The 26,903-nt window shown below is 42.7% G+C and overlaps 1 protein-coding gene across 1 annotated transcript in view; it reads left to right on the top strand.

The window, feature by feature from the left end:
- The window catches only part of LOC126413119 (uncharacterized), a 114,992-nt gene extending 88,383 nt beyond the window's left edge, over nt 1-26,609 (top strand). Inside the window, exons 6-8 of the mRNA XM_050083011.1 lie at nt 7,033-7,230; nt 21,485-21,650; nt 26,345-26,609. Coding sequence (XP_049938968.1) covers nt 7,033-7,230; nt 21,485-21,650; nt 26,345-26,484 — 504 coding nt within the window. The 3' untranslated portion in view covers nt 26,485-26,609. The remainder of the gene's footprint in view (nt 1-7,032; nt 7,231-21,484; nt 21,651-26,344) is intronic.
- The last annotated feature ends 294 nt before the right edge of the window (nt 26,610-26,903 follow it).

Raw genomic sequence — 26,903 nt, 5'->3', positions numbered from 1 at the left:
ACTAGTCTTTTTTGCTGTCAGATACATTTCCCTTTTCCGGTTACAAGTTATTTTTATACCCTTAGTAAGCCATGGTTTCTTACAAGGTTTCTTACAAGTAGATTTAACTATTTTCTTGGGGAAGCAGTTTTCAAATGCATTTACAAAAATGTCATGAAATAAATTATATTTTAAATTGGCATCAGGTTCACGGTACACCTCATCCCAGTCTAACTGCTGTAAGCTTTCCCTGAAATTTGCAATTGTTAAATCGTTGACTGAACGTACTACTTTGGAGGACTGTTTAGTATTGCTGACTGGAGCGATGTCATATATTGTAACTAGCTGTGCACCATGATCAGAAAGACCATTCTCAACATGCTGAGCATTTATCTGGTTAAACTTATCTTGATCTATAAAGAAGTTATCTATCAGTGAGCTGCTATCCTTTACCACCAGAGTAGGAAAATCAATAACGGGTGTCAAATTGAAAGAACCGAGTAATACTTCAAGGTCATTTTTCCTATTACCCTCTTTCAGAGAATCTACATTGAAGTCCCCACAAATAATAATTTGCTTCCCCCTGTCTGACAGATAGCACAACAAGGAGTCCAAATTTTTCAGAAATAGATGAAAATTTCCTGATGGGGACCTATATACAGTTACAATTATAATTGCGTCTTTATTTAATTTAAGCTCACAGGCACATGCTTCTATATGTTTCTGTACACAAAACTTTTTTGTTTCTATACTTTTTGCACAATGATAACTTTTGACATACACTCCTGGAAATTGAAATAAGAACACCGTGAATTCATTGTCCCAGGAAGGGGAAACTTTATTGACACATTCCTGGGGTCAGATACATCACATGATCACACTGACAGAACCACAGGCACATAGACACAGGCAACAGAGCATGCACAATGTCGGCACTAGTACAGTGTATATCCACCTTTCGCAGCAATGCAGGCTGCTATTCTCCCATGGAGACGATCGTAGAGATGCTGGATGTAGTCCTGTGGAACGGCCTGCCATGCCATTTCCACCTGGCGCGTCAGTTGGACCAGCGTTCGTGCTGGACGTGCAGACCGCGTGAGACGACGCTTCATCCAGTCCCAAACATGCTCAATGGGGGACAGATCCGGAGATCTTGCTGGCCAGGGTAGTTGACTTACACCTTCTAGAGCACGTTGGGTGGCACGGGATATATGCGGACGTGCATTGTCCTGTTGGAACAGCAAGTTCCCTTGCCGGTCTAGGAATGGTAGAACGATGGGTTCGATGACGGTTTGGATGTACCGTGCACTATTCAGTGTCCTCTCGACGATCACCAGTGGTGTACGGCCAGTGTAGGAGATCGCTCCCCACACCATGATGCCGGGTGTTGGCCCTGTGTGCCTCGGTCGTATGCAGTCCTGATTGTGGCGCTCACCTGCACGGCGCCAAACACGCATTCGACCATCATTGGCACCAAGGCAGAAGCGACTCTCATCGCTGAAGACGACACGTCTCCATTCGTCCCTCCATTCACGCCTGTCGCGACACCACTGGAGGCGGGCTGCACGATGTTGGGGCGTGAGCGGAAGACGGCCTAACGGTGTGCGGGACCGTAGCCCAGCTTCATGGAGACGGTTGCGAATGGTCCTCGCCGATACCCCAGGAGCAACAGTGTCCCTAATTTGCTGGGAAGTGGCGGTGCGGTCCCCTACGGCACTGCGTAGGATCCTACGGTCTTGGCGTGCATCCGTGCATCGCTGCGGTCCGGTCCCAGGTCGACGGGCACGTGCACCTTCCGCCGACCACTGGCGACAACATCGATGTACTGTGGAGACCTCACGCCCCACGTGTTGAGCAATTCGGCGGTACGTCCACCCGGCCTCCCGCATGCCCACTATACGCCCTCGCTCAAAGTCCGTCAACTGCACATACAGTTCACGTCCACGCTGTCGCGGCATGCTACCAGTGTTAAAGACTGCGATGGAGCTCCGTATGCCACGGCAAACTGGCTGACACTGACGGCGGCGGTGCACAAATGCTGCGCAGCTAGCGCCATTCGACGGCCAACACCGCGGTTCCTGGTGTGTCCGCTGTGCCGTGCGTGTGATCATTGCTTGTACAGCCCTCTCGCAGTGTCCGGAGCAAGTATGGTGGGTCTGACACACCGGTGTCAATGTGTTCTTTTTTCCATTTCCAGGAGTGTATATGGCAACTCCTCCTTTCTCCGTATTTTCTCTCATTACATGTGCAGAGAGCTTATACCGACTTACATTTACCTTATCCATATCAGTAACAATGTGATGCTCAGACAGGTATAATATATCTATTTCATCCTCAGCTTCTAAATCTTCTAAACAAACCAGAAGCTCATCTATTTTAATCTTTAAACTCCCAATATTTTGATGAAATATGCTTACATTATTTTTAATTATACTTTTATGAGAACCTTTCCTTATTCTAACATTTGCAGTACTCTCCTGTCTGAGTTTCTCATTGTGCTTAGGCCTAGTTCCTATACCAGTGGTCACATGGTGTTCAGAGAGGCAGATTATGTCAACTGGGTTGGGTGACTTTAATTCATCAATGCAATTACCTAGGACTGAGATACAACTTGGTGGAGATAAAATTTCTGGTGATTGGTGAAAATTTATAATTGACAGCTGTGATTGGTGATCCAATGTGCTAGAATTGTGCTGTTTAATTTCTTTCCTAAACTGAAGATTTGTTTCAATCCTGACCTCTCGTAGAACTTGACATCTTTTTGTCTTACCTATCCTAAAAAAGGTGCTGCTCCAACACCTGTAACCACTGGTATTTTACCATTCATGGCAGTTCCTCCCACCCTTAAATTTCCTGCTATTACCCCAGCCAGTTTCCCCTTCCCTTTCCTGTTGAGATGTAGGCCGTGCCTAGTATAGTCCCACCTACTGAGAGAATCAACAGGAACCACACCAATATGAGCCCCTGCACCCGACCCAAGCAGCCGTCCCAACTCCAAATTAACTCTCCCAACAGAAGAGTTCAAATGAGGCTGGTCATGGCGTCTCAGGACAGATACAAATTCAACATTGGTGTGTCTCGATGCCGACGCAATCTTTACCAGGTCACACTCTATACTGTACCCAGGATCTCTGTCGATGCTGTTCCCTGGCCCTCCCACAATAACCACGGTGTCTTCCCTGGTAAATCCTTTACAGAGTGAACCTAAATCCTCTGTCATCTGATCCAGACTAGCACTTGGTTTGAAAAAATTTGTGACCTGGTATTCTGGTCCTAATTCCTCCTGCAGAAGTTGGCCTACACCTCTGGCATGAGAACTGCCTAACAACAAAACTTTCTTCCTTTTCGATGACTTTCCTACATTCCTTTTCAATTTACTATTGAAAGTTTCTTGTGCCCTGTCTACACCTACCTCTGCCTGAGGCTCATCAGTTTCTAACTGAAGCAACAGGTCAAACTTATTTTTGACATTCACCACAAAACTGTCAGACTTAGTTCTAGGCCTGTTCCTTCTGCTACCTGTTGCCACTTCCCACCTCTCTTTGCCCTTCTCCCTCCTTAACCTTTCCAGATCTTCTCTAGCCTGATCTAGCTCAGCCTGAAGGGCAGCAATTTTCCCCTCCTGTTCCACTATCTTCCTATCTCTGCTGCAAATCCTACATAACCACTGATGAGCCTGATCCACTTTCCCGACACCCACGCCACTGCAGTCCCCCCAGTGAAAAAAACTACTGCATCCATCACACCAAACCCCGGCACTAACAATTCTACGGCAAGTCAGGCACTTCTCACTCATGGCAAAAATAATACTTTAGCTAGAATAAATCAATTAAATTACCGAAAATAAAAAAAGACGTTACAACAATTAAGCCTATTCACAAATGTATATAAGCAAGTTTCTGATTTAAAATTCCGCTGTTTTTCTGAGATCTGTATTAAAACAATGAAGGTATACGCTATTTATTATGTATTTCACTCGATGGAATGAAAAAAAGGACAATTAAACAACATACTTTAAATTTGATTCTCCAAAAACGTTACGAGAATTAGGCCTATAAACAAATGTATATAAGCAAGTTTCTGATATAAAGTTACGCTGTTTTTCTGAAATTTTATTAAAACAATGAAGTTATACGCTATTTACGGTAGTTTACTTATTTGTTACCGAGAAACTAGTTAAATTACCGTGAAACAAGAAACAAACACGTTTACAAAATTTAAGCCTAAGCGCGACTTCGCGAAGTTACGATCTTTTCGTGTTTTCTGAAAAAAATACGCAAAGAAAAGTCAAACCTTTAACGGCAAGACTAAACGATACACCAATGCACGTATTTAATTTGTTGTCGGCGTTAAAATAAATTATATTCCCGTCTAAATCACTTAACTTTCTGGAAATGGTTTCTGGCGTCACTCACTCGGCGGCCATCTTGGAACTCTTCGCACCAGATATGTTTGACGACGGACATCGGTAAAATTCAAAGAAGGCCTGCTCGTTTCGTATTAGAGCGAAACAGGGAAGAAAGTGTCACTGTTGTAATACGCGAGTCATTGAAGCAAAGGCGTTTTTCGTTGCTGCAGGATCTGTCTGCGAAATTTCAGTCAACAACTTTGTCCTCCGAATGCGTAAATATTTTGTTGGCGCCCACGTAAATAGGGAGTAACGATCATTTTAAGAAGAGAAATCAGAGCTCGCTCGGAAAGATTAAAGTGTTCGTTTCTCCCATGCGCTCTTCGAGAGAGGAACGGTAGAGAAATATCTCGAAGGTGGTTCGATGAACACTCTGCCAGTCATTTAACTGTGAACTGCAGAGTTGTAATCAGATGTCGATGTAGATACAGTACCTAAAATATTATTTTAGCTATCACAAAGACGTTATAACATAAACAGCTTTCGTGATTACTGGGTGTTGTGTGATGTCCTTAGGTTAGTTAGGTTTAAGTAGTTCTACGTTCTAGGGGACTGATGACCATAGATTTAAGTCCCATAGTGCTCAGAGCCATTTGAACCATAAACAGCTTTAGTGCCTACATTTCGGTTTCTCAACTTGCTAATTTTCGAAGAAGGGTTGAGGTGCGTAAGTCAGCTTTGATCCAGTTCTCCCACTAAAAATATCGCCTGTTTGCGACGTTTTCATCCAAAAAATAACGTAGTCGAAATACACAAAACACTTTTAAGATAGTTTATTTCATCACAACACAGATAAAAATGGTTATGGGTTTTAGCTTTACTGATAATGACAATGTCTCTGATATAGTTAGTAAGTCGAATTATCACCGTTTTCGTATCAAAATTTCGTGTAATATACATCTATATCAATACTGTAATTATTTCTGTTAATTAGAGTAGATTACAGTATAACTTTCGACATAGACATGAACCCCCCTGTCTTTACATTGGGCTGTACCGTAATTACAACTATTATTGTGTATTAAGTTTACAAAGGATGACTTCAGGGTGTGTTTACATTAGGTTTGACATATTTTTGGTTTGTGACACAATATTTTTATAACGTGACCAGAAGTGAATACTACTGGTTTAATTTCATCGTAAGTCAACTAGTTTGCATAGATATAGTAACCTAGCAAAGTTCAGTCTAAACTTCTCCACATATATAACTTCGTGTGGACATCGCGTGATAGTATCGCAATCACCAATACGTATGGAATGATACTCTGTATTTTATACTGCACTGGTCTGATAAACACAACGCGCATAAGAAAAAGAAGTTAATGTGCTAAATTCGTACTCGCAGATCAGAGACTATGTAATATTTAGTAAGAATAACTGGAGACATTGTTCGTGTTGTTTTCAGTTAAGCTGTTCGATTCAAATTCTATATTTTCAGGAATATTAATTGTCTTTTTTTCTTTGTGGCCGGAGCTAAAGTATGTTCTACGTACAAAAGATATACCTGGTCAGCTGTGTCTATGCAGAATAGATATGCCGAGATAATGCCCAGTTGTATGTTTCTTTAATTACTAATAATTTCACACATTATGAAAACTGAGAATGTAGACGTAAGCACTATTAAAAAGTAAAAAAGAAAAGCAATTATCGGGCTTTAGGTTGTTTCGAACACATCACAAAGCATAGTTTTCTCGAAGGCGCTAAGTTTCCACCTCCTCCGACCAGTGAATCGGTACATTCAACCATTTTTTAGAGTCTTCCAGTTTATGCTGTAATGGCGCTGAAGGTACCCATTTTTCACTTAGGCAGAGAATTGTTCGTGGGTATAATAGCGATGAGTGCCAAAGACAACAAATGAAATAAGAGATTGCTGCCTTTAACGAAAGATATCATTTTTTACATACAGGGTTGTGCACAATGTTTTGAGGATTTTAAATTTGAATAGCGCGCGCTAAAAGCAAAATACAGCGACGGTGGCACCGTAACAAGTTTCATCCCACTTACAGGTCAGTAATCATGTATTCTCGGTGGAGTGCTGTTTTCACTACGGTGATTCTGCCATGCAAGTGCAACATGCTTTTCGTAAGCATTTCAAGATTCAGCAGCGACGTCCAATTCCTGCTCGTGGAACAATATTGAACTGAGTAAGAAACTTCCGTGCGATCACCAGTGTATGGAATCGAATGTCAACCGGCCGAAGGAAAACGGTTAGAACTCCCGAGAACGCGCTTCACTCGCCCTATGTAACTGTGCTGGACTTTACCTGCGGGGTTGTTTGAAGGCAAGAGTGCACCCTGACCGGCCGAGAAGCTTGCAACAGTTAACAGATCGAACTGACGATGAAATTTCCAGAATTCCCCCAGCAGTTACGAAAGATGTATTCAAAAACTGGATGAAAAACCTCGAGTATTGTGTAGCCGCGAATGGTAGTCATTTGTCCGATGCAGTATTTCGTAAGTAAACCTGAATAAATGTTGCACCTTGTGGAATATGTTCAACTTTGTTTCTCGATTAGTTTGTGTTTTATTCAAATTTGAAATGTTCAAAATATTGTGAAGTACCCTATACGTTCTGGATTCAGTGTACGGGGTTAGTTGACAACGTAGACCATGTGTCCGTAAAATTTGTGACTGCTCTGTCTGCAGGTATTGGACTTGCAGACCGCAAAGTGTCTGGGTCCAGGGGTGGACGGTGAGCTGTGCTTCAAAGGACTGGCCGTAATACCGGAGTTTGTAGACAAGGAGGGCTGGATCCACACTGGAGACGTGGGCCACTACGACGCTGATGGCAACTTCTATGTCGTCGACAGAGTAAAGGAACTCGTCAAATACCGCGGTGTCCATGTGAGTTTAGGAGTTACGTCAGTATTCTTAGAAATAAAAATTATTTCCTATTCTGTTTTATGTACATTAAGTTTAGTTATAATGAGATTAAAAGGCTGTAGAGACCGTCACTTATTCTGATTTTTAAGCACAACAATCTTTACCAAGGTGACCCGCTTTGGAAAAATCTTTAATGCGGTGTATCAGTGAAACTACCTATTTTCCAAATAAAGATATATAAATACGAAAACCACCAAATACGGCATGTCAGTTTCGCAAAAAATGCAATCATCATGGTGGTTGCTCAATTTCATTCTGTTAGCCAATCACATTATAGGGCATATGATCTTGTCGGCCACTCACAGTACAAGACATGTAGCTGAGATTGCGTTTAGGAAGGAAGTAATAGCACAGCTTCAATTGCTACAAGCGAAAAACAAAATTTTTGGTAAACCCAAGCAGCCGCCAGATTAATTTCGGTGTCTGCAAAGCTAACATCCCAGATTTACTAGTACTTATATTTATGTTGCGTGTTACGGAAATATGAAGTGCCACTGATACACTGTCCTAAAGATCTCTCCAGTTTAGTACGTTTGTTCTACTAAAGCTATGGGAAATATGATGCCTTTATAGTGTAAGGTTACTATCTTGTGTTATTGTTGTACCTTTCTTCTGTCTTACAGTTAATAAAAATGTCTTCCCACTGCTAATCTTTCCTTAAGTATAAAACTGAATTAGAAAAGTAAGTAGTATGGGAAGGTACTATCTGTCCCACTTTTTGATGTTACACATGTGGGTTGCCTACATGTTGATGCAAACCGATGACATCAGAATACAAGATGGTGCAATCCGAGAATTCGGTGACGAAAAACTAAAATATCGAAGACGGCGGTGACAGAAATTAAAAAATTCAAAATGTTGGAAACAGCCCAGCTGTGCTAGCAGAAAATTAGAAAAATCCAGGATAGCGTAATTAGTCAGTTACGCTTTGCAACATCTTTGAAATCACCACAAGATGATGGAACTAGCCCAGCTGTACCTTGAAACACCGTTGTCACAAGCCAAGGTGGTAGAAGTAGTCAAGTTTTGCTTTGTAGACTCTCTGAGATTCCAAGATAGCACAATTAGACCACTTGACCTAGCAATCATTAAAATGAGACAACCAATCGGCATGTAGCCCCAGAGCTGACACACACACACACACACACACACACACACACACACACACACACACACACACACACACACACAGAGAGAGATTGATTGATAAATGATTGTCTACCGAAGCGTGGATTGGTCGTCAAGGAGCTGGCGACTTAGCATGGGCTCCACGGTCACCAGATTTGACACGCTCTGACTCCTTCGTTTGGGGTTTCATTAAAGACAACGTTTATGTACCACCACTCCCACAGAACCTGGAAGTTGAAGAATCAGATCCATACTGCCATAACATCAGTGGTGAAGGACATGCTTGCCCTAGTACGGAAGAAATTTGAGTATAGATGTAATATTGTTCGTGCCGCTGATGGAGGACACATTGAACATCTGTAACCTGAACTTGAGAGGTTCGTAAATACGTGTGTAAAGTTTCATATTCGTGTGTGTTAAAGTTTAATAAATATAAGCACTCGAAATACGTATATCCTTTTTGAAACACCCTGTATTTTTCCAAGGGCCAATATAGAAAACCACAGGGCGGAAGAGGAAGGTCTGTTTCCGTGTGATGATGATAATGTGATTTGGGTGCACGATGCTAGAGCCAAAATTCTATAAGAGGCAGTCTACTAAAACTTCAGCTACAATTAAAATGTAAAAAATGCCCCCTCCCCAAGTACATAAAGATGCACGAAAATCATTCATTCTGTCAATTCTAAAATTTACAATAAAAATAAAAAAAAAGGATTGGAAGAATGAAACTACAATAATATAGCATACTGAGTCTGGCTGATCATGGGTATAAAAACCATGAGCTAGCTGCTCCACAGCACACTAAAATCTCCAGCCTACGAGCTTACTCTGGAAGCCAGACAATATTCAAAATTTTAAAAGCTTAAGCACCCTCCTCTCCTCATCAGGTAAAATAGAGAGCAGATCTCCATCTAAATTTGATCTGCCCTCTCTTCACACTATAAAATGAGCTCAGTTAAAATACGTTGTATGCAATTTTAAACATGGCTGTGAAACAGCAATCATACAAGAATATGATAAGCATAAAACAGCCAATTTCAAAAAATCTGGTTGCAACCGGTTGGCTGTTTTATACTAATCATATATGTTGTATAGTAATTTCTGCACCACAAGTCTGGGGGAGGGGAAGAGGGGGTGGTGTCTTCTTGTTGCTGGAGTATGAAGCCATGTGTTATTGGACTGTACCCTATTCGATGGTGGGAGTCAGGTTTACTTCATCACATCGGAGTGACCTGTATGAGTTGTGCCACAGACGGATAGTTGGCTCCACTGACTGTAGTTTGTTGTCCCTCAGTGCTAGCTACTGCTACTCCTACAGCTGCATGGCTCTTTGACTCAACATCGAAATGGCAGCTTGCAGAGCAACGGAACATTATGTGAAGTCATGTTCCCTGCATCCCCATGAACCGAAGCTTCTGCTGAGGTGAGATGGCTTGCGCGCACTCATCGACAAAGGTAGCTGTACATAGCTCCAACCACAGCGCAGGTGTAACTGTGGAGACGCCAGACAAATGGGTGGTTCCTAAAAAGGGATGTAGTATGATCAAATAAAAGAAATTATTTACATAGTTAAGCGAGATGAAGACTTAATTGTGGTAGAGGATGGAAATACGATAACAGGAACAGGAAGGGAAAGAAAAAATGGACCCAGAGAAAGGAATGAAATAGGAAGCCTCCTAGTAGAGTTTTGCACAGAGCATAATTTAATCATCGCCAATACTTGATTTAAGGATCATTAATGACGAATTGATCCATGGAAGAGACCTGAAGATGACTATATAATTATAAGACATTTTTCTAATCGGCTGTAAAACTTATTCAGGAGCAGATGTGCTGACCACAATTTATTGGTTATAGACCATATATGAAAACTGAAGGATTTGCAAAAAGGAAGGAAATTAAGGTCGGGACCTGAATGCACTGAAAGAACCAGAGATTTTGAGATTTTCAAGGAGAGCACTGGGCGACGATTGACTGAAACAGATGAATCGAATAGGCTAGAAGACGAATGGATAGCTTAGAAAGATGAAATACTGAAAGCAATAGAGCATCAAAATGGTAAATAGACAATGCCTAGTGAGAAAATTTTGGATATAATAGGGGATATTGAATTTTGATGTTGAGAGAAGACAATATAATTATGCAGCAAAAGGAATTACAAACGTTAGGAAATTGAGTTTGACGGAAAGTACAAAATGGCTATGTAGGAATGGCTGAAGGACATAAAGAAGTGTATAGAAGCACGTATAAGTGAAGGAACGATAGATACAGCCTATGGGAAAATTAGAGAGAAATTTGGAGGAAACGGAAGTACCTGTATTAAATTCACGAGCTCAGACGGGAAAACAGTACCAAATAAAGAAGGGAAAGCTGAAAAGTGGAAAGAATGTACAGATGCTGTAGCTAAACCAAGATTACTCTGTAAATTAAACTTCTTGTCAGTAATGACCACGTTCGTAGAAAATATAGAATATCTAACAAAATTTGGATTCATCTGTTAAAATATGCATGAAATCAGTCGAAGAATGTTAAAATATGAGGAAGAAATATGATTTCTCACTAATGAAATAAGTAAAATGTCTGGCATATTTTGCCGGAATAACTAAAAATAATAAAATTTGATTCTTCCTAGAGTTTACCAAATAGAAGCGTCGCTGGTAGCAGAATAATCAACGCAAGGAAACAAGTACTCTCGTGGCTTTGGAACACTGAAGTATAGTAAGTCTTTTTAATGTAAACAAAGTTTTTTCAGTGGGAAACTATCAAGTTCACAGCTTGCCCGCAATCCTAACGCTTTACCATTAGAAATACATCTACAGTCTGCTATGACAAGACAAAAGTATCTCTCATAACGAAGGACACTTTACTGCGCGTGATTTCACTAACATTTTGAATGAAACTTTGTGTAAGACAGTACAAAATCTCACCAAACATACCAAAGAAAGAGCAACACGTAAAGATACTGCTAATGCCAATTTAAGTATAATAATAAAACAAAAGATAGAAAATTAAGCCGAATATTTGTTATTACTATAGGAAGTCAAGACACTGTAAAGCGTGCATGCAAGTGCTAAAATAATTTAACGTAGATAAATACCATTTGCATTAAAATCTTACTGCAAAAAGCATAACACAACGATTGAAGTTTTATGTCAGTGCTTCAAACTGCTGGAAGAAAATTATTTCAGTGGGTTTGTTACTGAGTTATATGACGTGCATAACAATAAGGAGGCATACGAGTGATTTCAGCAAAACGAACTGAGGTTTTATTTTACAAATGCTTATAAAAATGACAGCAAGACGAGAGTTACTTAACAACCATAAAGTTCGCAGATGGAAAACGCAGCTGTGCGATGTGGCGAGTGTTGTCCCACGTTGGCTGCACACAAACAATCTCTGTAATTGTAATTCTTGGTAAATAATGCCGTTGCAGCTTATCTAGAAAGTGATAGTATGTACACTACTGGCCATTAAAATTGCTACACCAAGAAGAAATGCAGATGATAAACGGGTATTTATTGGACAAATATACACTCCTGGAAATTCAAATAAGAACACCGTGAATTCATTGTCCCAGGAAGGGGAAACTTTATTGACACATTCCTGGGGTCAGATACATCACATGATCACACTGACAGAACCACAGGCACATAGACACAGGCAACAGAGCATGCACAATGTCGGCACTAGTACAGTGTATATCCACCTTTCGCAGCAATGCAGGCTCCTATTCTCCCATGGAGACGATCGTAGAGATGCTGGATGTAGTCCTGTGGAACGGCTTGCCATGCCATTTCCACCTGGCGCCTCAATTGGACCAGCGTTCGTGCTGGACGTGCAGACCGCGTGAGACGACGCTTCATCCAGTCCCAAACATGCTCAATGGGGGACAGATCCGGAGATCTTGCTGGCCAGGGTAGTTGACTTACACCTTGTAGAGCACGTTGGGTGGCACGGGATACATGCGGACGTGCATTGTCCTGTTGGAACAGCAAGTTCCCTTGCCGGTCTAGGAATGGTAGAACGATGGGTTCGATGACGGTTTGGATGTACCGTGCACTATTCAGTGTCCCCTCGACGATCACCAGTGGTGTACGGCCAGTGTAGGAGATCGCTCCCCACACCATGATGCCGGGTGTTGGCCCTGTGTGCCTCGGTCGTATGCAGTCCTGATTGTGGCGCTCACCTGCACGGCGCCAAACACGCATTCGACCATCATTGGCACCAAGGCAGAAGCGACTCTCATCGCTGAAGACGACACGTCTCCATTCGTCCCTCCATTCACGCCTGTCGCGACACCACTGGAGGCGGGCTGCACGATGTTGGGGCGTGAGCGGAAGACGGCCTAACGGTGTGCGGGATCGTAGCCCAGCTTCATGGAGACGGTTGCGAATGGTCCTCGCTGATACCCCAGGAGCAACAGTGTCCCTAATTTGCTGGGAAGTGGCGGTGCGGTCCCCTACGGCACTGCGTAGGATCCTACGGTCTTGGCGTGCATCCGTGCGTCGCTGCTTTCCAGTCCCAGGTCGACGGGCACGTGCACCTTCCGCCGACCACTGGCGACAACATCGATGTACTGTGGAGACCTCACGCCCCACGTGTTGAGCAATTCGGCGGTACGTCCACCCGGCCTCCCGCATGCCCACTATACGCCCTCGCTCAAAGTCCGTCAACTGCACATACGGTTCACGTCCACGCTGTCGCGGCATGCTACCAGTGTTAAAGACTGCGATGGAGCTCCGTATGCCACGGCAAACTGGCTGACACTGACGGTGGCGGTGCACAAATGCTGCGCAGCTAGCGCCATTCGACGGCCAACACCGCGGTTCCTGGTGTGTCCGCTGTGCCGTGCGTGTGATCATTGCTTGTACAGCCCTCTCGCAGTGTCCGGAGCAAGTATGGTGGGTCTGACACACCGGTGTCAATGTGTTCTTTTTTCCATTTCCAGGAGTGTATTATACTAGAACTGACATGTCATTACACTTTCACGCAATTTGGGTGAATAGATCCTGAGAAATCAGTACCCAGGACAACCACCTCTGGCCGCAATAACGGCCTTGATACGCCTGGGCATTGAGTCAAACAGAGCTTGGATGGCGTATACAGGTACAGCTGCCCACGCACCTTCAACGCGATACCACAGTTCATCAGCAGTAGTGACTGGCGTATTGTGACGAACCAGTAGCTTGGCCACCATTGACCAGACGTTTTCAACTGGTGAGAGATCTGGAGAATGTGCTGGCCGGGGTAGCAGTCGAACATTTTCTGTGTCCAGAAAGACCCGTAAAGGACCCGCAGCAAGCGGTCGTGCATTATCCTGCTGAAATGTAGCGTTTCGCAGGGATCGAATGAAGGGTAGAGCCACGGATCGTAACACATCTGAAATGTAAAGTCCACTGTTCAAAGCGCCGTCAATCCGAACAAGAGATGATGTGTAACCAGTGGCACCCCATACCATCACGCCAGGTGATACGCCAGTATGGCGATGGCGAATACACGCTTCCAATGTGCGTCCACCGCGATGTCGCCAAACACGGATGCGACCATCATGATGCTGTAAACAGAACCTGGATTCATCCGAAAAAATGTCGTTTTGCCATTCGTGCATCCAGGTTCGTCGTTGAGTACACCATCGCAGGCGCTCCTGTCTGTGATGCAGCGTCGAGGGTAACCGCAGCCATGGTCTCCGAGCTGATAGTCCATGCTCCTGCAAACGTCATAGAACTGTTCGTGCAGATGGTTGTTGTATTGCAAAGGTCCCCATCTGTTGCCTCAGGAATCGAGTCGTGGCTGCACGATCCGTAACAGCCATGCGGATAAGAGGCCTGTCATCTCGACGGCTAGTGATACGAGGCCATTGGGATTCAGCACGGCGTTCCGTATTACCCTCCTGTAGCCACCGATTCCATATTCTGCTAACAGTCATTGGATCTTGACCAACGCGAGCAGCAATGTCGCGATACGATAAACCGCAATCGCGATAGGCTACAACCCGACCTTTATCAAAGTCGGAAACGTGATGGTACGCATTTCTCCTCCTTACACGAGGCATCACAACAACGTTTCACTAGGCAACGCCGGTAAACAGCTGTTTGTATATGAGAAATCAGTTCGTGACTTTCCTCATGTCAGCACGTTGTAGGTGTCGCCACCGGTGCCAACCTTGTGTGAATTATCTGAAAAGCTCATAATTTGAATATCACAGCATCTTCTTCCTGTAGGTTAAATTTTTACGTCTGTGGCAAGTCATCTTCGTGCTGTAGCAATTTTAATGGGCAGTAATGTAGATGTAATAAAAGATGCATATTATCTTCTGGTTGGAATAAGGGTTTGTGGTTGATGATGCAACACGAATGTAATCCGTACTCAACAATGTAACGTGTACTAACTTCGCTAATTGTATAGGCACAGGCGACCATAGTTCGAGCTAAGTAGTTTTTGTATATAGTACGCAGTTCGGAGAATTGTGCTCATCACTGAAATCAGTGCCATACCGCAACTTCACTGCTTTCGTGGTTTCCCACGATATGTTAGTTCGCAGTAAGAAGCACAATGACACTGGTACACAGTTCAGAGTATGTGGTCAGTATTGAAATCAATTCACTCGTTAAACCTGTCTTTTCACTTTCACCACTTTTACATTTTTCCACGTTACTTCAGTTCAAGATAAAACACAAATGGACACACTGGAATTTTAACACGACAGCTCGCATTAGTGCTTTCTAAACCATCCCCATAATAAATGGGTTTCTGCACTATTTCCGTTCCGCAATCTTTATATCTTTACGTCATTAAGTGGAATATTAATCCAAGACATGTAACATATAAATACACCTTGTCAACTATTTTTTCAGTCCACAATACAACGGTAACAGGCTGTATTTCCGCGGTCATAAACCCGCTTCACATTTTCGCACACCGGTAAACAACCAATCCACCATAACTGCTGTCCATTCATTTTTATACCGAAAGTCGCTAGCTAACGATAATTCACACTCTCGCTCCCTCAAAATATAATCCACAATTAAATTTTATTAAACATTTTCAGTATGCAGATACGATTCTAACATAAACAAACAGTATTAAATAAAAAAAACAGTAAATACAGCAAAATAAAAACCAAACAGTCTCTGACAGTTACAGAAGATACGTAAACTGTGATGCACTACGTTTTACACAAATATTATTAAATATGTATACAAGAGTGTGCTGAAAAGTAATCCCTCCGAATTTTTTATGTGAAAACTCAAAGTTTTCCATATAAAACAAACGTTAATAACATCTTACATCTTTATTCTTCATGTTTACATATTTATTTCTTAACATTGTCACCTTGGTGACGAACACACAGTAGAATGTTTGACTTCGTTGATGGAGCCACGACCTCACCTCTGTTTGCACCGCTTCATCTTTATCAATGTGAAGTCCTCGAAGGTGTTCTTTAAGCCAGGTATTACACTATCAAATTTTCTTTGACAAATTTTTTGTGTCAAATAAAATCTGACTGTGTGATAAGGATCTTTGTCAAAGTAAGGACTTGGTCAAATTTTCTTTGATAAAATTTAGCGCATCGACTTAGATTTGATCAAAGAAAGCGTTCGTCTTCAGTTTGCTGCATGGAGAAATGTAGCCGCTTGGGGCGCTAGCATCGCTACAGCTATTAGGCATGTTTATCAACATGGTTTCGAAATTTACATGGTTCGTCGCATCCACAACGAAAGTGATGGAAATATTCGAGACAGTTAAAACACTGTATAACTTGCGGCATTCTGAATACAAAAATAGAGTAAAGGGAAAGAGCTACGAAAATATCACGGAGTCCACTAGTCGTGAAGATGTAACCTTAAGGATATAAAGGAGAAAACATACAACTTTTGTTGAAATAAAAATACGTTAAAGTATGTACTAAACAGTTATTCGCTTTAAGATGTTTCTCCTTCAGTGCTTTATAAATAGCTTTGCCCCGTTTCCGGTGCTACAAGTATTTTCGTCAATATGCACTGCGCTCTTCGAATACTTTGTTATGGTTTATGGTAGATGGCTATAAAAGACAAGAAATGATGTATTTATAAGTTTAATTAAACTCAAAACATTTTAGATGTGAAAAACATCGGAGATGATAATAGTTTTTAAGTAATAAAAATGTAAACAAAGTTCAGAGATATGATTTGCAGATATTAACACTCGAGTCCGCCAAGCTGTAAACTAGAGTAGCTTTCTCCTGTTGCAAGAAACAGAAGTATTACGGTTGCAGATATGGCAGTTCTGAGGTGTGTCCTGCTTCGTAATATGAGGAGCCACCTCCTGAGCACATACCGAAATGTACTCTCGTCCACTCACACGTAATTTTGATACGGCTTTACGTCCTCGTCTTGCAGCTCCAGTTACAGATTTTGTTGTACGCCTTTCTTGTCTCGCTGTGAAACCAACGGCTTCACCCAAGTGCGTTTCCTTTTCCTTGTCTCCTGTTCCTTTTCGAAATATGACAATGGAACTGCTGTACACGAAGCTGCAGAGCAAGTAACAAGTTTTCGTCGGCCATTCTAAAGGAACTTCGACGAAATATTTGATGACACTTTAATAGTTCCTTCGGTGCCACGTCACAGATCTTAGTCAGAGAAAATTTGATCACATTTCTTTGTGAAAGAAAATTTGATAGTGCAGTACAAACCTAAGTTTTAGATACATATTAAAACTGGATGGGGCCAAGTCGGGACTGTATGGAGAATGATCGATTACAGTGAATCCAAGGCTTCGGATTGTCGTACATATCGCAGCGCTCGTGTGTGGTCTGGCATTGTGATGTTGAAGGAGAGGGTGCGCCGTGAGTGGATGGACTCTTCGAATATGGGCTTTCAGTCCTTAAGGGTCTCCCACGCACCCACATAGTTACCGCACCGTTGCACGCTATAATTTAGAGCTCTCTAGCGCCAGAGATTTGTAACTTGCGTCAGCGAAGCAGGATAGTCGACCGTGTAACATGCATGACATATAACACCTCAACCAATGTCGAGAACAGAATAAAAAATTTGGAGGCATTAGTTTTCAGTACACCTCCGTAGATATTTGTGTTTATAGTGTTATCTTCACAAAGGGCTACACAAATAAAATGAATTCGAAGACAATAATATTGAAAGTGAAGAGGTGGTATATGTAGATGAAATGAGAGACAGATCTTGAGTCGAAACAAGTCTCCTGTAGTAGACGACGTTGCCTCCGGACTTCTGATTGGGAGAGCCAGCCATTACAAAACTATTCCATCTGGAGAGCAAGCTGTATGAGATAGACGACATAGCTGCAGACTTCAAGAACAAAGTAATAATTCCATTTCTAAAGAAAGAAGGTGCTGGAAAGTGTGAAGGTTACCGAAATGTCAGATTAATAGTTTATTGTTACAAAATGAGGAATACACTATTTGAAATTCTGGAGGTAGGAGGAGTAAAATGCAGGGAGCGAAAGGTTAGCTGCAACTTTTACAGAAACCAGACGGCAGTTAAAAGAGTCAAAAGGCAAGAAAGAGAAGGGAGTGAAATCGGATTGTAGCCTGCTCCTAATGTTATTCAGCCTCTGCATTGAGCAAGCAATTAAGGAAACGAATGAAAAATTTGAAGGAGAAATTGAAATTCAGGGAGAATCCATAAGAACATTGAAGGTTGGTTGATGACATTGTAATTCTGTCAGAGAAAGCAAAAGACCTGGGAGAGCAGTTGAAGGTAATAGACAGTCCCTTGAAAGAAAGATATAAATGAATATCAAAAGTAAAACAAAGGCAATTGAATGTAGTCGAACTAAGTCAGATGATGCCGAAGAAATTAGATAACAGAGCACTAAAATAGTAGCTGAATTTTGTTGTTTGGGCAGAAAAATAACTGATGTTGGCAAAATTAGAAAGTATATAAAATGTGGACTTGCAATGGCAAGAAAGGCGTTTCCGAAGAAGAGAAATACGTTAAGAACGAATTTAAATATAACTGTTACGAAGTCTTTTCTTGAGGTAATTGCCTGGAGTGTATCTTTGAACGTGGACAATGAATGTTTCATACAAGGAGAGAATTGAAGCCTTTGAAATGTGGTGCTACAGAACAGTGCTAAAGATTAGATGGGTGGATAGCGAAACTAATGACGAAGTAATGAATAGAAATGGGCGGAAAAGAAATTTATGGAATAACTTGATTAAAAGAAGGGATCGATTGATACAGTACATCCTGATGCATCATGGTATCGTCAGTTTGATAATGGAGGGTGTGGGGTGGCGGGTGGATTTCTTGTTTTATATAATGTTTTGTGATGTAGAAAAGAAGCATTTCCCTGCCGATGCACCATATGTGGGGCGGCGGTTGGAATTATTTTAAATGCTGTTATTTAAAAGTAGAATGTTATGTAGAAAAGAGAAAAGATGCAATTCCCTGCCATTTAACCGTATGTGGGGCGGCAGGTGCAATTAATTGTTATATTAATGTTTGAATGTTATTTATGCTGTCTTTTGCCGTTCTCAACACTGGCTCTCTAACTACAATATTGGCAACCAGAAAGTGATTAGCAAAACATGAAGCCTGTAATTAGAATTCCTAGTGCCCACTTCATCTGAGAAACACACTTATAGCCGCAGCTTATAGCTCTGAGAAATTAGGAGATTGTCTGGGATTCATAATCAAAAACGATTTTCTAAAAATTCGCTGTATTCTGAAAGTCACAGATGAAAAGAAAAAGAAAAAATCCAAACAATCTAACAGAGCCGTTCAGAGTCTAATGCGCTGATGCAACTATAACTGTCCAAATTAAATGTTTAAATGAATGCTCGCCATAATTTGATGATAATGCTCATCAAACGCCACGCTAAATAATGGTAGAATGTCTGTCCCGCGGCAGCACGTGGAAATACGACATACGCAAACTGAAGATCGATAATTAAAGTCATCCCAGAATCAACACTTCACTCGTAAATAATTTCATGGTTACACGTATCCCGAGTAACTTAATACGGCATCCGAGGCTGTTTATAGCAATGATACCCACGCGACGCGACGCGACTCCCGACACAGATGGTGTGTTATTCAACGTCTGGAGAGAACTGGGGCCTTCCTTCCTCGCGCAGCGTTCTTATATATAAAGCCGCGGTGCGGACGGCTAAGGGAACGCCTATCAAATCGGCTCTCCCAACTAGCCGCTGGGCTAGTAATGCACCACTTTAAGTCACCGAATAAATCATAGCTTCTTTTGCTGATGGCCGATGAAGCTCTTAATTTAAATGTGCATTCAGCACACAGGTAAGTAATCATAATAAAAGTTTGACGTGGCTAAGTTAAATATTTTGGGTGAGAGAATTAATTTAATTACACTGCACGCAGTAGACGAGCTCTGAACTTGCCCTTTGGAGATACGCTATCGCTATAGTTTTATAGTTATTCAAATGAAACTTCTCACATCTTTATGATTATAGCCGATCTCCAATCTACTTAAATATAAACATCCTAGCCTTATTTATTAGCCTACTTAATCTATCTTGCTTCCTTAATTTTTAAGACAAAAACCAGAAAATCATGAATTTCAACTAAAATCTTAATTTGTGAGATCCAGAAGACTGTTTCTATTATATAATTATGAAAAAGGAATCTAAATATAAATTTTTAAGTCTCTAGCTCTTTTCCTTTGCGCCAATGATTTTTACAGAAAAACGTCCAAATTTCGAAAATGGTTAAAGTTATCGAACTGATATTCAACACATATTAATTTAGTATTACTCCTGACATGCTAGAAACATTTTAGGTTATTTACTTGATTTTTAAAGTATTGCGCAACATTTATGACGTCAGAGCTAGTTACAGCGGACTGGCTGGCACACAATGGAAAGACTGATGTGAATTTACTATGGCGTGAGTAGGCTGCTTCCCTACAAGGGGCGTGTGGAGTTAAAATTGGGGAGGGAGACGAAGAGGCGAATACAGTAAGCAGATTCATACACTACAAATGATTTGGCATCTAGCACATTATTTACTTGAAAAGATTGCACTGTCACGACCTGGAGCGTTCCATTACGTGGCCTTTCGATAGAGTTCAGTTATCCTGCATATCCGTCGAGAGATTTATTTATGTAGAAAGTCACAAATTTTTCAAACGAACATCCCACACCTTTAATAACAATGAACGCATTATTTATCACGGAGTGTGGTCTGTTACAATTACGGATGTCTCTTATCTTGGCAGACGTCTGACATGGTTAGCTATACGAGGCTACTTCCGGGTTCGGGTGTTAATAATGCCGAACACACCACCCGAACAGCTGAAAGTGTTTGATATAGGCTTCCTGGTCGTCCCACGAAGAGCTACTGAAATAGAGGTCCACCCACAAAAAGCCCTGCTTGCCTGGGTAAAGATTTTCAATGGCGGTAGGCTCCTCAGAAACTGCCCGCTAACGGCAGCCATCCATCTAGCTGGAGTGCAGCACACCTTGAGATCGAGGAATTTTTGTTTTTTAATACATTTTTCTGCTATTCTCTCCGGCCATGTAGTTAAGCCAACATCTCTGCTCCCTATGACACATGTCGTTTTCCTGCTTCACCACAGGGTGGCCGCTAAAGTACGACCAGAGCTTACGGTTGGAGCGGACTGGCAGTGATTACCAGACGCCAGCTAGAGATCCGGTTCGCCAAACCTGTACCCAGACTTCATAGACTGCGCCCCCTGAGGTGCTCGCCATTTGGCACGACATATGGAGGCACGTGTGACTCATCCAGTGCCGCTGGAACGGCGAGCATAGCGACCCCCCCCCCCTCCCCCCCTCCCTTCTCAAGCCACCCCACATTCACTGTTTACTTGCTTTCCATCTTAACCTCGCAAGTATTCTTTTGCTTCAAATGGCTCTGAGCACTATGGGACTTAACATCTGATGTCATCAGTCCCTTAGAACTTAGAACTACTTACACCTAACTAACCTAAGGACATCACACACATCCATGCCCGAGGCAGCATTCGAACCTGCGACCGCAGCGGTAGAGCGGTTCCAGACTGAAGCGCCTAGAACCGCTCGGCCTCAGCGCACACAATATGTATTTTGCGGTGGTGCACAGAGGAGTTTCTGGTCTTTCAGGTGTCGCCGTCAGAGATGGAGGCGTGGCTGCTGGCACACCCGCAGGTGTCTGAGGCGGTGGTGGTGGGCCTGCCACACGACGAGGACCAAGAGCACCCAGCCGCCTTCGTCGTGCTGACCCAGGGCGCCACCGTCACTCCAGAGCAGCTGAAGCAACTGGTCAAAGGTCAGGCCGCAACTTCGGATCGCTTACGATACGCATTTAGCATTCACTGCTGTTGAAAAATTATTGCATATCTGTAAATTTGTGTGTGTATGTGGGGGCGGGGGATGAGCTGCTGGCTTAGATTCGCAGAGTGCAGGGTATGAAATAATAAGCCTTATGAAGTTTAAAATTAAATAACTTTGCTACGAAATAATACTAAATAATAAGAAATAGAATTTCTAGAACCCAAATATTGGCGAAAGAACCTCTTACCTTCAGGAGGAAGATAGAAAGGTGACAGAAACAGCCAAGCAACCAACCTACATGAATAGAGAGGACGGGTGCTGACTTCAGGCGTCTTGGTTGCCAGCACTAACAGCGCTACGGGACAGCAGCTCACGCGAAACAACACACAGGCGCGCTGGAGACCCCAGTGGCTGCAACTACGCAGTGTACTTGCACGCCTCAGCTGGCACTAGGTGGCAAGTAAACAACACTACGTAACAACTGCCAACAGTTTCCCACTCGCCTATTTCCACCAGTGGCAAGCAAAACAGCGAACAGCTATCTAGAACGTCAACAAAAAGAAATAACGCGAACATAAATAAAGGACGTCTAACAACTCTTCTTCATTCCCAACAGAATCTTCAGCCAGTAAAATAACAACCACACCTTTCACGTTTAGCAGTTAGAAGACAAAAAAGAAGAATAAAAACACAATGAGGAAGGCCAATGCCAATATTGCCCGAAACGTGGGAATTTTTAACACGTTGACAATGTAGTCACAGAGCCATAACAATTTTATTGACTGAAAATATAAGCGGTCTGTACAAAAGTGTAGAAGTTCCAGGTAAATAAAAAATATTGTTTTCTTATGGGCGCTTTTGTATGCGTATCTTTGGTTGGAGTAAGAATGCCCCAGCGAGCACGCACAAATGCCACAACACGATGTGGAACGGACTCGACTAATGCCTGAAGTAGTGCTGGAGGGAATTGACACCACGAATCCTGCAGGGCTGTCCATAAATCCGTAAGAGTACGAGGGAGTGGATATCTCTTCTGAACTGCACGTTGCAAGGCATCCCAGATATGCTCAATAATGTTCATATCTGGGGAGTTTGGCGGCCAGCGGAAGTGTTTAAACTCAGAAGAGTGTTCCTGGAGCAATTCTGGACGGGTGGTGTGTCGCATAACCCTGCTGGAATTGCTCAAGTCCGTCGGAATGCACCGTGACGTGAATGGATGCACGTGATCAGACAGCATGGTTACGTACGTATCATCTGTCGGAGACGTAACTACATGTATCATAGGCCTCATATCACTACAACTGCACACGTCCCACACCATTACAGAGCCTCAACCAACTTGAACAGTCCCCTTCTGACAAGCAGGGTCCACGGATTCATGAGGATGTCTCCGTACCCGTACACATCCATCCGCTCGATACAACTTGAAACGAGACTCGTCCTACCAGGCAACATGTTTCCTGTCATCAACAGTCCAATGTCGGTATTGACGGGTCCAGGCGAGGCGTGCACGAGTCAAGGGTACACGAGTGGGCCTTCGGCTCCGAAAGCCTATGTTAGTGACGTTTCGTTGAATGGTTCGCACGCTGACGCTTGGTGATGTACATTGAAATCTGCAGCAGTTTTCGGAAGGGTTGCACTTCTGTCACTTTGAACGATCCTCTTCAGTCGTCGTTGGTCCCGTTCTTTCAGGATCCTTTTCCGGCTGCAGCGATGTCGCACATTTGATGCCTTACAGGATTCAGGAAATTCACGGCGCACTCGTGAAACGGTTGTACGGGAAAATCCCGACTTCGTCGCTTCCTCGGAGATACTGTATCCCACTGCTCGTGCGCCGACAATACTACGTTCAAACTCACTTAAATCTTGATGACCTGCCATTGCAGCAGCAGTAACCGATCTAACAACTGTGACAGACACTTGTCTTGTATAGGCGTATTCTGCCTGTTTATGTGTCTCTGTATTTGAACACGCATGTCTATCCCAGATTCTTTGGCGCTTAAGTGTACGTCCTGCAAGAAAACCGACGCTCGCAGGTATCAGGGGCATCTCTTCCTTTGCCACTCATCTGAGCCGGCCACGGTGGCCGAGTGGTTCTAGGCGCTGCAGTCCGGAACCGCGCGACTGCTACGGTCCCAGGTTCGAACCCTGCCTCGGGCATGGATATGTGTGTGATGTCTTTACGTTAGTTAGGTGTAAGTAGTTCTCAGTTCTAGGAGACTGATGACCTCAGATGTTATGTCCCATAGTACTCAGAGCCATTTGAACCACTCACCTATTTGTAGACATAGTCACGTCAAAATGGTTCAAATGGCTCTGAGCACTATGGGACCTAATTGCTGAGGTCATCAGCCCTCTAGAACTTAGAACTACTTAAACCTAACTAACCTAAGGACATCACACACATCCCTGCCCGAGGCAGTATTCGAACCTGCGACCGTAGCGGTAGGGCGTTCCAGACTGTAGCGACAAGAACCGCTCGGTCACTCTGGCCGGCTAGTCACGTCAAAGATTCTAAATAACTGTTTTTTCGTGCTTGATCTGGAGCTTTAATCGTCATTAACAGTGAAGGCTTAGAAACAGAACAAAAATTTTTGAGTTTGCTTCCTTGACAAATGCGGTTCGTTCATTTGAATAATTCATGGTTTGGTTAAAAATTGTGTTTTTTGTGTCTGTTGTTTCATCCTTCAAATTAATGTCAGTGAGATACAGAAATATGCTGAGGTAGTTAGTTTCACAGATCGTTAGAGCTTCACAAATTTCTAAGACAAGTATGATGCTATTACAAAATCAATTTTCGTGCTTTTCTTCCCCAACAGCAAATGCTTTTTGGAAAGGAGAAATCTGCTGCGTCAGGATCTGCGATCTCGTACCTACTAGTTACATACACTGCAGGCGTTCTCTGGAATAAAGCTTGTAATACCATGACCAACCTCGAACATACCGCCATGTCTCCTGCTCAGAGCACCGTAGCGCGTGAATTCGGCTTACCGTAATGTCGGCAGCAAAACATATAACCTAAGTAACTTTACAGTGTCAGATTATTGGTCACCATACTAAAAAATGTAAGCAATATACGGAAAAGATAGGCCGATGAGGTTGTTGACATTTGGACCAAATACGATGCTTCATCATGACGACCCTCACGAGAGTGTTTGAACTACCAGTGGACTCATTTTTCGCGGCTGACAACTTCTGATGTGTACATTTTACGTCAGCGTTTCATCTGTCTCTGTCGCTTTCCTGGCAAACTTCAACAAAGAGCGTTGTTTCAACGGTGCTCCATTGTTGGATGTGAGGTCCGCCAGTTATGCAAAACACTGTTTTTTCTCAGTACCCAAACATGTTTCGGCACCACTGTGCCATCATCAGTGGCTTTTCGTGTTTATTTATTCTGCAATCTGAACATTTTTGTTAGATGATTATAAAATTATGTGCAAATTTAGTTCAAACAACAGGTCGTTTCTTTTTGTAAATACCTTTACATTTGGTGTGCATGAATTTTCTGGATCACTTGTGTGTTAATTACTACAGATAGCATGTCATCTGCAATCAAACGATGTTGATGAGAAAGTTTTTTGCTGGGAGTTAACCTATCTTCTAGGATGTAATTTAGTTTGTCGCGATGTTTTCGCGCCTATATTCGTTTTTACTTACGTTTTAGTGAGTCAAGCACTTCCATTCTCCGCATCATGCCGAGGTGTTGTGATGCACACGTAACTATAACAAGTATTTCCCACTAGTACTGAGAAAAAACGGTGTTTTGCGTAACTGGCAGACCTCACATCCAACAGTTTTAACTGCAAACACGGCCAACACAAGGAGCTGCAAATTAAAATGATGAATAGTGCTCCATTGGCTGTAAGATGGCTGTTCACGCTCACTGTGCGTCAGCTCGCGTGAATAAGCATGCATGCATTTCTCAGACCACTTGTCATTTGATTGTTAGTCTGTCCCCTGAGAACTTCTTAGATGCACACGTAAGTGTTAATAAAAGTGATTTACCGTATATATGTACGATGATGTTCATTTTACAACTATTACCGAGAGATATTATTAAAGTGCAAACTCCTGACAGAGCTTCAGTGTAGGCTGTAAGTATCATACGGAAGCGTAACTTTATAGACATTCTAATGCGTTAATGCGGAGCCGATTTACGCTGAAAAAAAAAACTTAGTTCCAATTCAATTATTGCTACCAAGTGCAGAGCTGGCTCTTTGAAGACGTATAGAAATGTTTCTGTATGTAATGGATTTGGAACGGCGCGTGGGCAGAAAAGATCAAACAACTGACAAAGGTTTAATCTTGATTTTATTACTAACTGCTGCTTACACAGTTTGTTGAATGTGAGCAGCGGCTATGTCGATTAGATGCCGTACAGCGCCAGATTTGCACCTTGTGGCCAAAGTGGGAACTAATTTTTTTCCAGCGTAAATCTGTTCCATATTAAGACATTGGCATATTTACCAAGTTTCGCTGCCATACGATAATTACAGACCGCACTCGACCTCCATGAGCAGCTGCACTTTAATTACAACTATCCGGTCCTTTATACTATTACGAGCATATAAAATGTTTTCATTTGCTCCAGCAATGCTGTTTGTGCTACAGTCTTACATCTGTTTAACGTAGGTTAACCCACACTGCCTATCTCAGTGAAGTAAAAACTCGTCACCTGCTGCGTTTCAGAGAGAGCATGCGGCAGCGAGGAGAAGCTGTTGCATGGGGGCGTCTTCCTGGTGGAGTCCATCCCTCGCCTCGCCACGGGGAAGGTCAGCAGGGGACAGCTGCGGCGTGCTCTCCTGGAAAGAACCACGGGAAAGGTGTAGCCATTCTCCAGGAACAGCAGCTGCCGTCTTCTGGAGACCGCTGCGGTCTCACAGAAGGGCGGGTACTACACGCGGCACCTTCCATACATACATCAGGAGGCTACCCCATCAACTCACTGCATATCCTATCTACATCTTTGTTAACTGGTGTAACATTACCTCCGTAATAAAGTGAACAAACCTTCCTTAATAAGAACTGTGGCAAAATGAATTAACCACTTGACAAACATGCAATAGGAAGAAGTTCTCCAGTATGGGTAATTCGTACAAAATGTTTAATAATATGAACTGGTCTTAACAATTAATGAATCAACCGATGCAACCCGACAAGTCCAAGGAAGAAGTGTTTAGAACAAAGTGAATTACAGTCTGTCAGCACATGACAGGTCTTAGCATTTCTTTATCTCTTTTCCTGCACC

This window comes from Schistocerca serialis, chromosome 7 (genome assembly GCF_023864345.2).
Source record: "Schistocerca serialis cubense isolate TAMUIC-IGC-003099 chromosome 7, iqSchSeri2.2, whole genome shotgun sequence".
In the NCBI taxonomy this organism is placed as follows: Eukaryota; Metazoa; Arthropoda; class Insecta; order Orthoptera; family Acrididae; genus Schistocerca; species Schistocerca serialis.
The sequence above is the reverse complement of the archived record's forward strand: the minus strand, read 5'-3'. Positions and strand labels throughout refer to the sequence as shown.